Source organism: Phoca vitulina, unplaced genomic scaffold, assembly GCF_004348235.1.
Source record: "Phoca vitulina isolate PV1807 unplaced genomic scaffold, GSC_HSeal_1.0 scaffold47, whole genome shotgun sequence".
Classification (NCBI taxonomy): domain Eukaryota; kingdom Metazoa; phylum Chordata; class Mammalia; order Carnivora; family Phocidae; genus Phoca; species Phoca vitulina.
The window spans coordinates 3,240,994-3,256,471 of record NW_022589750.1 but is presented as its reverse complement, the minus strand read 5'-3'; the positions used below and the strand labels follow the sequence as shown (position 1 = coordinate 3,256,471).

At 49.5% G+C, this 15,478-nt stretch overlaps 1 protein-coding gene across 10 annotated transcripts in view; it reads left to right on the top strand.

Moving 5' to 3' along the window:
- Window positions 1-983: 983 nt before the first annotated feature.
- Window positions 984-15,478, top strand: part of MYH10 (myosin heavy chain 10) — a 121,782-nt gene continuing 107,287 nt past the window's right edge. For 5 of the 10 annotated variants that reach the window (XM_032432095.1, XM_032432094.1, XM_032432092.1 and 2 more), the window contains exons 1-2: window positions 984-1,112; window positions 7,669-8,044. In XM_032432095.1, the coding sequence (XP_032287986.1) occupies window positions 1,054-1,112; window positions 7,669-8,044 (435 nt within the window). In that variant the 5' untranslated portion in view covers window positions 984-1,053. Of the gene's footprint in view, window positions 1,113-1,270; window positions 1,380-7,668; window positions 8,045-15,478 lie in introns of those variants that run through there. The other 5 variants (XM_032432101.1, XM_032432098.1, XM_032432097.1 and 2 more) reach the window with 2 other exon arrangements.

The following is a 15,478-nucleotide window of genomic DNA, read 5'->3' as shown; positions in this document are numbered from 1 at the left end:
ATTTTGCAGTAAAAATTTTTGAAAGCGTTTTTGATGATGTGCAGTTTTCCTAAGAATAATTCATTTTGATCTTGTGACTTAAACTTTATTATATTTATAGGTAATTATGTAAGAGTCCTGTTGCAGTTGACTAGATTCTGCAGATATTTCATTAAATATCTTTTAACTTCAATTTTTCCAGTTTCCTTTCCTTATTTTAGCCCCCCCCCCCCCCCCGCCCCCAGTTCTCAAACCTTTTCTAAGGCCTTCGAGGAGCTCATAGGCCCTAGGGGCTACGACAGCTCTGCAAAACCTCCTCACAGGCCCCTCCACGTAGGGAGCTCCGTGTGATGAACGAACGAATGAATGAAAGAAGGAACGAATGAATGAGGCAACGAAGTCCCTTCCCCAAGTCTTCCCTCCCAGGCGGGTTCGCCTCTCGTTCTCAGCTCAGCCAGGAGCCTGGGTAGGGAGGCCCCTCCCCTCGCAAACACCAAAACTGCAACAACGGAGGAGGGCGTCCGGCGCCGGCGCTCCGCCGACCTCGGCAGGGTCAGACCCGCGGCCCGGGAGCGCGGCCGGGCCCCCCCCGGCAGAGCCCGTGCGCATGGGCAGAGCCGCAGCGAGCCCCGCCCCCTCCCCACTGCAGGTGAGCCGCACAGCCGCGGCCCCCGCCCCCCGCCGCTCCGGGGGTGACGTAAGGCCTCTGGACCGCGCTCCGGCCCCGCCCCTGCAGGCAGCGCCGGGGGGCCCGCGACTCGGCGGTGGCAGCCGGTGCCGCCGCGGGACACGCCGGCTGCGGCAGGGAGAGGGGGCGGCGAGGCGCCCGAGTGGGCTGCCGCGGCGGCCCGACGCCGGCCGAGGCGCGTCCGGGCGCAGCGCGGGGCTCCCGCCGCGGCACACCTGCCGCAGCGGCCGCACGGCCGAGGCCCCTGCGGGCTCCGCAGCCGCTGCCCCGCGGGCTCGCCGGCGCTCGGCCGGACTCGGCTGTCCATCTCCGCGGGCGCCAGCCAATCGCCCGCCACTGCCCCGGCCGCACCTCCCGGAATCCATGACGGGCGTGCGGGGCGGCCTATGAGGTTGGGGCCCCGGCGGCCTGGGCGGGGAGCGGGAGCCAATGAGCGTCCTTCCAGGTGGGTGGAGGGAGCGGACCTCGGGAAGGTAGCTTCGTTCGGGTTGCTAACGTCTTCCCTTGGAGATGGGCGCGCAAACGGACCAGTGGGTCTGGGGGCGGCGGTGACGGGCGTGGAGCTGGCCCAATGAGGGTGGGAGTGGGTGGGGCAGCCCCGAGCAGCAGTGCTAAAGGAGCCCGGCGGAGGAAGCGGTGGGTTTGGGACTGAGGGGCCGGATCTGTGGTCGCGGCTGGGGACGTGCGCCGGCGCCACCATCTTCGGCTGAAGGTGAGAGGTGCGGCTGCCCGGGTTCGAGCGCGGCGGCGGCTGGCGGGGGGACGGCTGTGGGGGAGGGAAGGGTCCCGGGCTGGGAGGCGGGGGACGGGGGGGGACTCTGGAGGGCAGGAGCGGAGCCGAAGCGGGAGCACGGGGACGCCCGAGGGGGCTCTGGGTGGAGGGCTTGTACTGCGGGGCCGGAGATTGGTCTGGGGACCGACCCTGGGAGGGAAGGGGGAAAGATAACCAACCCCAGTGGGTGGAGAGACCTCTGGAAGGGTGGGGAATGGGGTCTTGGAGCTTGAGACCCCTGCAGGGATCGGGGTCTGGGTGTGCTGGGGGACGACCCCTGGGGGGCTGGGGATGGAGATGGGGGGGTAGGGATGCAGGGACCTGGTCCTCGGCGTGTGGGGTCCGTGGGGCGCGGGGGTTGGGGAGGCCTAGTGCCCTGGTGGGGGTCTCGGGGCTCCCGGGACGGGAAGGAGCCCTGGGCGGGCTGGGAAGCGCGACCCGGGTGTGGGTGGGGGGCGCCGGACAGGAAGGGCCGGCCCCTGGGGGGTTCCCGGGCGGGTTAGGCCGGCCGGGCAGCCCGGGTGCGGTCGGGGCTCCTCAAGGCTCCCAAGGCGGGCGACGCTCCCGGCCCCGTGGGGTGGGGGATACCCGAGGGCAGGGGCTCCTCCGCACGGCCGGGGCAGCGCGCGGCGGGCGAGGGTCTCAGCCGGCCGCCGGCGCGCGGAGGGTGGGCTCCGGAGGAGCTGGGGGCGGGAGGGCGGGCGGGCGGGGGCCGCCGGGGACCGGGGCCGGACGCCCGGCGAGGCCCGGGCGGGGTGGGGGGCGAGGCGGGAAATGTGGCGGGGGCGCGCTGCGGCAGGGCGGCCGCGCGGGGGAGGGTCAGCCCTCGCCTCGGGATCCCTTTATTGTGTAAGGGATCCGGGCACGGCTCGCCGCGGACTCCCTCGCTGGCCTTCTGCAGCTGGGGTCACACCCTGATCCCGTGAAATGGGACTGGAATGGGGTCGGGGCGAAGCGGGAGCCGCGGAGTCGTGGCGTTGGCGGGCGCTTTGTGGGCCCGCGGTGCGCGGGTGCGGCCCAGGGACCCGGGAGGGCCCCCAGCCTGGCCGGCCTGGGCGCCGGGGCCTGGGGAGGGAGGCTGGGGTGGCGTGGCCTCTGCCTGTGACCGTTATCTGTGTCTTCGGGCCTCTGCGGCTCCCTGCTAGCCCACTGCGGTGGATGCAAGGGGGTGGGGTGGGGTGGGGTGGGGTAGACGGAGAGCAGGCGGGGTAGATCCAGTCTGCCAACGAAACAAAGCCTGCTGTTTTCGCTGAATAATATAATATACTAAATGTAATACTTCGGCTTTGCCGAGATTTTGTTTTTGTTTTTTTTTAACGCTGGAAGTGAGGATTCCTTGAGTCGGGCTTCATCATTCTCCATAGTCTCTCAGTCTGGAAAACTTTAATCTATTTATTTTATTTCCTTCCTCGGTCTGCCCTGACCCAAGTATTCTTGTAGTCCCATGCTTTTGGCGTTGAAGTATGCCCTGTCTGGTCTTGGATGCTGAAAAAGTGGCCATTTTATTTGATGCATCTCTCGACTCGGCATCTTAAATTCGGTTGTTCCCCGGCCTTATCTGGAGACAGCATATGGTGTAATTGTGCGATGTATAGCGTGAGCTTTTGACAGCGAAGGGATGTGACCCCAGAGGCTGGCTTTTTATTTGGGCTCCTTAGGGAAATCATCACAATGAAGACAGAGGACAGACTGGATGGGAGAGCAGATGAACGAAATTCTGAAGGGCACGTTGCATGGGGGGGGGGGGAACCCAGTGCTTCAGCGGGTTATGGGTACTTTCTCATTCTATAGGAGGGATTGAAATTCCTAGCGTTGTGTCCACATTTTAGAAAGATTTTATAGCCAGCCTGAAGATGTTCACTGAGAGATGGTGTGGGCCATAGAGTGGTAGTTCCGTTTTGCGTTTGGTGTGTGTTTGCGCTCTTTTGGCTGAGGTGAATTTGGGTAAATTAATAGGTTTGCACGTCCCAGTCATGTAAGTGACCGCAGTGGTGATGATAAAGCCAAGTGGGACGATTCTGTCGTAGTTGCTCTGTTACAGAGGGAGGTGCTGTCCTGGATAACTTAGCCATCATTTTTGTTTAGCTAGTTATTCACAAGATATTCACAAAATTCCCTTGTTTTCCCCTCACTGTACCCATCCTAGGTGCTGGGAGGCAGCTGAGAAGTTTGCTGGGTGGCATTTCGCTGGAAGTAAAAAATGGCTACGGGGGTGGGGGGGACAGAGCCCCAGGGGTGTGTGTGTGTCTAAAACCAATGAAGGGGGTGGGGCTCTGGCTCTGTAAGGGGCTCCCTCATATACAGATAAATGACTTAGCTATAATTAGGCACTCATTTCAAATGACACCAAAAACCTTCAGATTATCTTTCCTCCGTCTGCGGCAAAGAGCTTGTTCTTTATTCCCTTTTTTCCAATAGAGAGGTGTTTTTTTCTATTAAATGTAAAGCCCTCATCAGATTGTGCTGGTGTGTTCAATGCTGAGCCTCCACTCATGACATTGTAATCGATAGGATTTTTATTTAGTGGAGAGGCATCCAGGAGTGCGCTCCTCGCCCTTCAAAATCCGCCCCCCCCACCTGCCATTGTTGTGGTATGCATTCCTGCGGGAACTCTGGGGTTAGCCCCAGCTCTGCTACTGGTGAGCTCCGTGACCTTGGGCTGGTTATTGGCTTTCTCTCTACCTTGGGTTCCTCATCTGTAAAATAGAGATATTAATAGTACCTGCCTCACAGGCTGTTGTGAGGACTGAGCTGAGAAAGGTAAACTGCTTAGAATAGCGCCTGTCCATAATTAACGATACAGAACAGTATTTGCTTTTTTTAAAATTGTGGTATTCCCCCCCATGCCGTGAAGTGAGGCATTTGGGAGTGGTTCACTGTTAAATACCAGAATTATCAAGATCAGGTACCACATGCACAATGGAATGGAAAAAATACAACATGTCTGGTGATCACACGTGAAGAGTTAAAACTGAACAAAACCTTTTCACTGGCCTCCCGAACTCTTATCAAACCAAACAGCACTTGGAATACCTGCGACCTGCTGAGCCCCCTGGTACCATGCAGGGGAGGGCAAGAAGAATCTCAGAAGAGCAGTCGAAAATGTTCGGAGGGGGAGGATTAAGTTGCCAGAATGACCTGAAAAGAAAAACTCTGAGGGTGGCATTTGGGTCAGGATTGGAAGGAGTGGTAGGTGTTTGGTTGTGGAGAAGTTGAGGCTCACTGTGGGGGTAGGGACCACGCATGGGAGGTTTAGTCAGGAGGTGGAGACCCTCCCTCCCCCCATGAGGACCCAGGAGCCTGCTAGGTGCCCACCAGATAGCCAGGAACAGGAAACTGCCCTCTCAGTGTCTGATTAGTCGTAGAAAGGTCTGGAAAAGTAAGAAGTAAAATTAATTTGTAATCTCACTACCCAGTGAAGACCCAATAACTATTTGTTCCTTTTTTTAATATTTATTTATTTATTTTATTTATTTTTATCTGTTCCTTTAAAAAAAAAAAAAAAAACACGAGCATGTGTAATTTCCCCCCCACAAAGCCCGGAGCATTTTGCAATTATGTTTTTGTGACCTATTGGTTTCTTTCCCTTAAATTACAAGAATTTATTCACGTAGGAAAAATACTGATAAATTTTAAATGTACCAATTTGGTGAACTAATTTTTAAATATATCATTTACTTTTTTTTTTTAAAGGCCTGCTGCAGAAATGACCTGTTGAGCTACTCTAATTTATAGCCATCCACCAAATTTAAGCATATAATTACATGCCCAATGTAAAATTAAAGAAATGTGTGCGCGCACGCCTACTGGCAGCAAGACCTCTTCCGAGATGTCATATGAGATATTCAGTTCCTGTTAGTGACAAGAGTAACTTGTTACCATATTTTGTTATCTTTTAAAAGGCCGTCAGTCGTAAAGGCAGAATGTATGTCCTCTTGTCCGTGTCCAGATTTATTTAGGACGATTCCCACCTCAGAGCCATGCCTCCCTTCTTCTGAGCAGTTTGCAAAGTGTAAGTTTGGAAAAACAGAAAGTGTGTTAATAGTCTTATGAAAGCCAGTCCCTAGAGGTAATGATGGGGTTTGGAAACCATTCTTCAGAATGTACATGTGCCCGGGGAATATTTTCTGAATCGCCTCCCCCCGCCACGAGAATGCCTAAGATGGCAAATACAAGTTTAGTTAATAGAAATAGAAAGTATGTTAGCCTTTTTATTTATAGAAGTCTTAATGTTACCTCTTTGGTGATTTTTTGGGCTTCGTTTTGTGATTTTTTTTGTTTTATTCAAGTCTGTTATTTTAAAAAGATTAGCATATCCTTTAAATCAGGTTAGGAATTAGTCTAAAACATTGGTTTTCAACCTTTTTTTTTTTCTATCCCAGCATACCTGCTAACGACATTGGCTCACCATGGCAACCAGAGACCTTGGAGTGATGGTTCTCAAAGTGTGGTCCCAGGACCAGCAGCCTCAGCTGCATCTGGGAACTTGTTAGGAATGCAAATTACCAGGCTCTGCCCCAGACTCTACTGAATTGGAAAGTCTGGGGATGGGGCTTCAGTCTGTGCTTCTGTAAACTCCCTACGTGCTGCCCATGCACACACCAAAGTTTGAGAACCTTGCCCTCGGCCGTGTATGTTTATAATGCATTACATTATAACAAATACTCCCTGAAGTATACATTTTTATACCATTTCAGTGACTTCATGGAGCTTGAAATTTGTCTGCGGACTCAAGGCTAAGAGCCTTGTAACAACTTTGGACTACTTTATTTTTTTAAAAGATTTTTTTTTTTAAGTAATCTCTATACCCCACGTGGGGCTCGAACTCATGATCCCGAGATCAAGAGTCGCATGCCCTTCTGACTGAGCCAGCCAGGCGCCCCTGGTCTATTCTGTGATTAGCCTTGCAGCCTTCTGTCTTTTGCCTGCTAAGAATCCCCATCATTCTGGGGGTGGTGGGGGGGGGAGACAAAAGCTGGGAAGATGTGAGAGAGCAAAACTAGTTACTCCTTGGCTTCTTGCATTGACTTGCATGAGGTCATGGAAACCATGCTTCTGAGATTTGTAATAACCTGGAATTTGGGGTGATAACAAAAGTGTTTAATGATGGTATTGGATGCCGAAAAGATATTGTCAGGCAGGAGTGATGAGTCACCTGGGGAAGGTGAGTGAGGACTGTAATGCTGTCCTTGGATCCAGAAAGTCAGTTGCATGGGTATAGGAGGAGATTGAGAGTGGTGTGTGTGAGGCTGTAGCCGATGGCTGATGGCAAGTGAGTTCTCAGTAGACCAGTTAGGTCTTGAGACACATGAATTGCGAACACCCCAGAAACAGTGCTTTTCTCCACGGGGCCTAGGTTAGTGGTTCTCATTCTTCTGCCCGGGTCAGACCGTCTCTAGAACATGGAGTTTGCTCCTGGGCCCCACGGCCTTCAGGGGCACACGTGGGCACACCAGAGTCTGTCTCGTGGCGAGAGAGCAGGGTAGTGGAGTGATGAATGATGGGGCGCCGCTGGAGAGGAGCTGGGGAGCAGCCGGGGGGGCGGGAGCAGCTGCGGGGAGCGGGGTGAGGCCTCCAGCTCCAGTCGCATGCTTGAGTAGCTGTCCCGGGAAGCCAAGTCACGCTTGTCCACTGTGGCATCTTCGGATCGCATTAAGACCATACGGGCCCCAGAGAAGCTGGGAGACCGAGTTGGGGGTGTTTGTATGGAAGAACTTTGAGTCTCTTGTCTGAAGGCAGAACGGGAGGCCCTGAGGCTTTAGTCCCCCGGCCCCGGGCCCCGGGCCATGCATTTCGTAGCTACATCCTCCTGGCCACACTGATTCCATCACCCCCTCCTGGACCTTCTATTATGCATCTTTGTTTTCTTTGTCCTCTTTACCGTTTGCCTCCTTAACTTGTGTTTAATTTGTGGTGAGGGTGCAAGAGGGGAAGAAGAGGGCGAAAAATTTTAGTCCCACCTGGATCCCTGCCTTTCTCCCCTGCTTGTTTTTCAGCCCTTGGTAACTGAGGGCACGTCTTGCGCGGTCTTTAGACAACCAGGGGCATAATTTGTGGTCACCCTTGAAATTTACCCTGGACGCTCGGTCAGTACCCCGGCTCCTCGACTAAAGGTTATGCTTTCTGTTTACCAGAGGTTTTATCTTAAGTTCCCGGCAAGAGTAAAAATCTGCGCATCATTGTATATTTTTAAACATCTAACCTTGCCCTCCTCCTCCTCCTCCCCTAGAGACAATTGCTCGTGGATCCTCCTGTTTACAATGGCCCAGAGAACTGGACTCGAAGACCCAGAGAGGTACCTCTTTGTGGACAGGGCGGTCATCTACAACCCTGCCACCCAGGCCGATTGGACGGCTAAAAAGCTAGTGTGGATTCCATCTGAGCGTCATGGTTTTGAGGCAGCAAGTATAAAAGAGGAGAGGGGAGATGAGGTTATGGTGGAGTTGGCAGAGAACGGAAAGAAGGCGATGGTCAACAAAGACGATATTCAGAAGATGAACCCGCCCAAGTTTTCCAAGGTGGAGGATATGGCAGAATTGACTTGCTTGAACGAAGCTTCTGTCTTACACAACCTGAAGGACCGCTACTATTCAGGACTGATCTATGTGAGTATACCCTGCTGAATGCTCACGGGAATTAGTGTAAATTACATGTACCATCAGAGTCCAGTGAGATCGGGGACTACCCACCCGCTCTGTTTAACATCACTGTTCGTCTTAAAGATAGAGAGATTGTGTCTTGCTTACTGAGTCTTGCCCCACTTTACATCTTCACATGTAATTTTACATAATCTGATGTGCAATTAAACTTACGAACGTGGTAGTTGAAGACTTCTGTAGCGGTTTGCTGGAGCATGATACGACGGGGAGAGCGCGTGGCGGGAAGACCGGGGAGCTGGGTGTGGGGTAAGAGTTGCACGAATAGCAGGATAGAGACGGCACACGGATGTCCAGGTGTGTGGCGTGCAGCCGGTGCCGAGGATTCAGCGAAGAGCAAGAGCATCGGGGTCCCCGGGCGCGGGGAAGTGGGAAAGATGGACACTGAGGTTTTTCAGAGGAAACCGTTCAGAGCGGGATTGAGGCTGAGGTTGTCCTGTGCGTAGTGGTTGACGTGTGTGTTCTTGTCATTGGCGATGCCACTGCCCTTGTGGAAGAAATTATTGAAAATACCAGGGGACAAGGGAGAATGGAAAAATGCAAGCCAGATACAGGAAAACTCTAGAATGACAAAATAGGTTTGAAGGGATTGTACACGCAGGTAGCAGCAATTTAAAAGAGGTCATAGAGGACTTTGATGGAGAATGAAAACAAGCAGAGAGAAGAGTTGATGTTGTACTGATCTGAATTTGGAAAAGAGCGGTTGGATTTTATGAAGGGGTGTGCAGTTGGGGCTCGCGATCATTCAGAACTTCTGCAAATCAGAACCAGTTTCCCCATAGAAATTAGCGTAGTTAGTGACTATTTATGGAACACCTACTATGTTCTAGGTGCTGGGAGAGTGTGATGAACAGGACAGGCCAGGTCCCTGCCTTCCTGACACAATCTGTAAGGCAATGAAGCCGGACTATGGGATAGAGTAAGTAGGGGAACGGCTCTCCGCAGTGGGCCCGTGAAGGGCTCTTGGAGAAGGTAGAGTTAGAGCTGGAATCTTTGGCCAGGGGAGGATCTGAGAACTCGATAGTTCTTCCGTGACCTTTGCTAGTGTAGGCACGATCAAGCCTGATGGCCTCTCGTTTTTGTTTTTCCCTGTGAGGTCAGGTGCAAAGTGAGTAAGAGGCACCAGGGTTGAGAAGGTGGCTTGAAAAGGAAAGGGTTTGGAGAGGAGAAGCCACGAGTAAGGACATCACAGGGGAGCAACCTTGAGAACCCAGCCGAGACCGCAGTGTGGGATGTGTGGGAGTGAGGGAGCACGATGGGTCTGATCACCGGCTGACCTCTCAGAGTTGAGCCAGGGGTGAGTTTTGGGTGCCGCCTGGTGCTAGAAATGGACTCTGCCAGGGTTGTGGGGAACTGCAGTGTGGAAGGGAGCCAGGCACCCTTTCTGCCAGCTTCTTTACCTTGACTCCCCATTTTGGACCTTGTGGGTTCCTGCAAGGAGGAGAGAGAAGAGAAATACAAAGGGGAAGGCAAAAGAGAGGGAATTGAAGAAAAGACACTTTAGTTCATTTGTAGCCATGCCTCGAGATGATTCTAAGACTTTGCAAGTGTCTTTTATTGAGTTTGTTTGATTTTTTTTTTTTTTCCCAGCTGAACTCGGGGACCCCGAATGATGTCTCAGGTTCTCTTCAAAGCATGGCCCCCCCCTTACTCTTTACAGAAGGACAGTCTGAGTTCTGGAAGCATTAAGGTCCCAGCAGAGCTGGGAATTTGGGGCAGTGGTGTGTGCAGTTAGTGGGGTGGAGGAAGGGTTCCCACCCAGGACTGGAGTTGGAACACTTGACTATAAAGAATCCTAGTAAGAGAGTGGGGCTGCAGGTAGCCACGATCGGGAGGGATGTGTACTGGGCGTTGGGATTCACCCGTCAGGTGAAGTGGAAAGTTAAGGTCCCATGTTGTAGACACCATAGTACCTTGCGGGGGTGGGGGGAACCTTTGGACACATTTCTAGAGATGAGCTCTAACGTATGTTCATTTAAATAAGTTACTTTGGTAACAGGTTTACTTTCGTTAGTTCCTTATATTTTTTTTGGATGGATTCTCCCCGGCTTCCCAACTTCTCAGGTCATTAATTTTCATCCTCTTTTCCTAATAAAAGCATTTGAAAACTGTAAATGTCTCTCCTCTAATACGATTTTAGCTCACCTCACACATTTGGATGCGTAGTGTTTTTATTACTCGGTCCTACATATTTTCTGTTTTCTGTTATTTCTTCTTTAACCTATGAACCGTTTAAAAGGATACTTGAAAAATTTCTAAATGTGGGGTTTTTTTAAGTTACCTTTTTACTACTGATTTTTATTTCTATTTTTTGAAAGATTTTACTTATTTCTGAGAGAGCAGAGGGAAGGGCAGAGGCAGAGGGACAAGCAGACTCCCCGCTGAGTGTGGAGTTGACACTGGGCTTGATCCCAGGACCCCGAGATCATGACCTGAGCCAAAACCAAGAGTCAGATGTTCAACCGACTGAGCTTCCCAGGAGCCCCTTATTCCTGATTTTTAAATGAATTGTGTTGCGTTCAAAGAATATAGTTCACATAATATCATTACTTGTTTTTGTTGAGACTTGCTGGGTGCAGTGTGTTGTCCGTTTTGATGGGCGTTCTCTGTGTAAAGAGCATTAATTAATTCTGTTATTGTTGGTTACGGGGTTCTGTCTGTGGCCATCAGAGTAAGCTTTTTAATTCTGTTTAAATCTTCCTCGCTAATTTTTGTCTGCTTGGTCTATTAATTACTGAGAAGTATCTTAAAATCCCCCGGTGTATTTATCAACTAAGTATGCATCACTGACCAATGTAGTTTATTTTTTCCTGTTTATGAACTTTTATATGAATGAATGAATCTCACCTTGTATAACCTTGGTGTCTGCTTTTTCGCTCAGCATTACATTTTTAAGGTTCGTCTGTATTGCTTTGTGTTGGTATAATTCAGAAGTTCTCAAAGTGTGGCCTGTGGACCCTCGGGGTTTCCCTAAGACTCTTCCAGGGGATCCACGAGGTTTTAACTGTTCTCATGATGATTTGAAGGCATGATTTGCCCTTCCCACTGTCGGTGTTGGTACTGATGGCACAAGGGTACTGGTGGGGAAAACCACACGTGTCTTACCGTGAAAAGAGGCAGTGACCCCAGGCTGCACTAGTGGTCGTTTTAATCGTTTCACGTGAGAACGTCCTTGAGAAAGCAGGAGAAATGATTGATTTTATGAAATGTCAACCCTAGATTACATGTCTTTTTAATATACTGTGTGAGGGGCACCTGGGTGGCTCAGTTGGCTAAGCGTCTGCCTTCGGCTCAGGTCATGATCTCAGGGTCCTGGGATCAAGCCCCACATCGGGCTCCCTGCTCAGCAGGGAGTCTGCTTGTCCCTCCGCACCCCCCCCCCCCCCCCCTACTCTCTCTCTCTCTCTCTCTCTTTCTCAAATAAATAAATAAAATCTTAAAAAAAAAAAAGAAAATTAGGATTTAGGGAAATTTATATTTACCACTGGGAACGTGACAACATTGTCAACACTTGAAACCCTTGCTGATGAGAGAGATGGTGACATTAATGACTGTTTTTTTTTTTTAATGTCATAGAGTGAAATGTCATCATTTGGAAGACTTGCATAATTCATTGAGCCAGTGTTTTCCAGACGATGTGTACATTGTTACAAAATCACGCATGGGCAAAAGATTCTTTCCACATGCAAGATAAGCCAGTGGATTTTGATGTATATAACAGTATGAGAGTTCATCGGCAGGATTTCAGATGCCACATCGCATCATATCTTTAAGAGATTCTCACTTGTCGTGTTTTGGTGTAGCATCGAGGAGGTTAGATCCACGATTGCTTGGAAAGGCAGTTAAACCGCTTTTCCAACTAAATATCTGTGTAAGGCTAATTTTCTTCATACGCTTCAACCAAGACAACATAGCACAACAGATTGAATGTGAAAACAGATACGAAAATTGAGCTATTTTTGTTAATCCCGATAATAAAAAAGATTTGCAAAAATATAAAACAGCACCACCCTTCTCGCTTTCGTTTCAGAAAACGAACGGTTATTTTTTTATGAGAAATGTTATTTATGTTAACCTGTGTTGTTATTTTAAAATGAATATGCATTTGTAAAAACTTGTTTATATATATAGTTGTATAAAGCAAAATGTTTTCGGAGTCTTTAATGGTTTCTAAGAGGGTCACAGGGCCCTGAAATTAAAAAGGTTGAGTTATTTCGTTCCTCGTTATAGCGTACTGGTCCCCTGGAAGCTTCTTGACCCACTTTATCCACTCAACTAGTTTTGGGCATTTGTGGACACAGGCATGTCTTTCTGTATGGTGGGCGACGGCTGGAAATCCTGGGTGGTCGCGTATGATCTCTCTAACTCATGCATTCAGCTTTTCTGGGTAAAGCCTGATGTAGTCAGATTCCAGCAGGAAACAGAAGGCCCTCGAGAACCGGGTGGTTTGAGAGCTTAACGAGGGGGCAGTTTACCAACACGTGGGCAGAGTTCAGCAAACAGTTGCGGGCCAGGGAAGTGTCCTGGCGTGGTGATGGCCGGGCCCTTGCTACCGCCCCGTCTTTAGAGGCAAGATGGGCCCGAGCTGCTGCTTCGGCTGGGGGAGGGTGGCTGTGTGGGGGGGTCTTCCCCATATTTGCTGGGGCCTCCTGACCACCAACGTGGAGGGGCCTCGAGGGGGTGAGCAAAGGTCCTGACTTCACTCTCCTCCCTCCCTTGGTCTGAGAGCGGAAAGTGATGGTGTCTTTCTTGGGGTTAGCCTCGGTTCCTCTTGGAATCGGATACTGTGTAGGGGGTGACGTGGGGACGACAAGATTCATCTTTCTCCCCAATGGCTGTCCAGGTGACCCAGTGCCCTTTCTCCACTGCTCTAAAGTGCTGCCTTGTCACGGGTCAGGTGCTCCTAAGTTCACGGTCAACTCACTGTCCGTGTGCCCGTCTTCCGGCTGAGGTCCCATTGTCTCAGTCATTACAGCCTTCTCCTAAGTCCTGCTCTCCAGCGTGGTGAGTGCTCTCATTTTTGTTACTCTTTAGGGTCGCTATAGTTGTTCCAACCTTTGTGTTTCGATAGAACTTTAGAACCCGCTTGTCAGTTTCATGCACCCTCACACCCTTGCTGGGATTTTGTTGATTCTGTAGATCACTTTGGGAGAGAAATGAGATCTTTACAATATTTGATATTCTCGTTCATGGGTATACCCACTTACTTAGTTCTTAACTTTTCACAATGTGTTTTAATGGTTTTCTCTGTAGAGGTCAGTACATCTTTTGTTAGATTTATTTTGGGGTATTTGATTTTTTGGATGCTATTTAAATGGTGGTTTCAGCATTGTTTTCTTTTTTCTTTTTTTTTTTTTTTTTAAGACTTTATTTATTTATCTGAGAGAGAGAGAGTGAGGGAGAGAGAGCCTCGGGGGGAGGAGGGGAAGAGGGAGAGGGAGAAGCAGACTCCACGCCGAGCAGGGAGCCCGACCAGGACTCCATCCTAGGACCCTGGGATCATGATCCGAGCCGAAGGCAGACGCTTAACTGACTGAGCCACCCAGGCAGTCCAGGGTTGTTTTGTGATTGATGCCATTATGTAGAAATACAATTGTCATGTTTTGTTTTGTTTTAAAGATTTTATTTTTTAAGTAATCTCGCTGCCCAACACAGGGCTCAGACTCAACCCCAAGATCGAGTCACATGGTCTCTGACTGAGCCAGCCGGGTGCACCCAGTTATGTTTTTTACAAATAAAATCTTACTAAGATTACTTATTGGTTATAACAGTTTAGCTGAAGATTCTTTCAGATTTTCTATGAACACGCTTATGTTGTCTACAAATAATGACAGTTTTATTTTTCCCTTTCCAGTTCTTACACATTTCTTTTACTTGCTTTCTTGCACTGTCTAGGACCCTCCGAGAAGTGGTGATCGCAGGCATCTTTGTGTCATTCCTGATCTCGGAGAGAAAGCTTCAACATTTCCCCGTTGAGAATGATGGTTGCTTCCATTTTGTTTTGTTTTTAATCTTCTTTATCAGATTAAGGGAAGTTTCCTTCTGTTCCTAGTTTTTATCCCGAATGGATGAACTTTTTAAATCCTGATTGGATGTTAATTTAGCAGATGTCTTTCCAGCATTGAGTGAGATGATACTGTGATTTTTCTGGCTATTTTGTTATTGTGGTGAATTATATATATTTTTGAATGTTAAACTGACCTGGCAAGGGCCAAGTATTCTTTTTACATACTACTAGATTCCTAGATTCTACGTGCTAATATTTTGTTCAGGATTTTTGCATCTATATTCATGAGTGAGATTGGCTTAAAATTGTCCTTTGTTGTCAGTCCTTGTCATATTTTGCTATCCAGATTATGCTGGATTTAGAAAATGAATCCGGGAATATATCTCATCCTTGTGTGTTCTCAGGCACTGTTTAGATGGGCTTTATGTTATTTCTTTTTTAAATAACACTACGGTTCTCTTGGTAGGCAAGTTTTTCTTTAATAGATGTAGAACTTCTCAGATCTTTAGCTTCTTGTGTCAGGTTTGATAATTGTGTTTCTCTTGGAATTTCTCTGTTTCACCTAAATTTTCAAATTCATAGGCATAAAGCTGTTCGTCATCCCATCTAATTTTCTGTAGGACTCGTGATAATGCACGTTCATTCCTGATCTGCTGGAGTCTCACCAGAGGTGTAAGTCGTAAGCTCTAGCTAAATACTTACAAGTGTTAGTATGTAGTCTGTCGTAAGCTTTAGCTGTATCTACAAGTGTTAGTAAGTAGTCTTGTCGTTCCTGTTCAGTCCAAAATAACGAGGGTGACTTCACTGTACCCATGGGTTATTTAGAAGTAGATTGCTTCATTTCCAAACGTAAGGGGATTTTCAGGTTTATTTTGTTATTTCTAATACAGTCCCCCCCGCTCCCTGGGTCAGAGACCGTAGCCTGAAAGAGTTCAACCCTTTGAAGTTTGTTTGCCTTCATACGGCCCAGCACGTGCTGGCGTTGGGTGAGTGGTCAGTGTGCACATCCTGCAGCCCTCGGACACGGGGTCCCTCGTGCGCGGTGTTGCTCAGTCCTGTATATAATCACGGTTTTCCATGGTTATCTGCTTGTCCTCTATCGGGGACCGTCATTTTCGCTGTATACGTGTTGAAGCCATGTTATCACATGCAAATGTAGGATTTTTCCATCTTTCTGGTGAATCTTCATGAAATGCTCTTTCTTTAACGGTGATGCTTCTCGGGGTGCCTGGGTGGCTCAGTCGGTTAAGCATCTGCCTTCGGCTCAGCTCATGATCCCAGGGTCCCAGGATGGAGCCCCGCATCGGGCTCCCTGCTCCGCGGGAAGCCTGCTTCTCCCTCTCCCACTCCCCCTGCTTGTGTTCCTTCTCTCACTG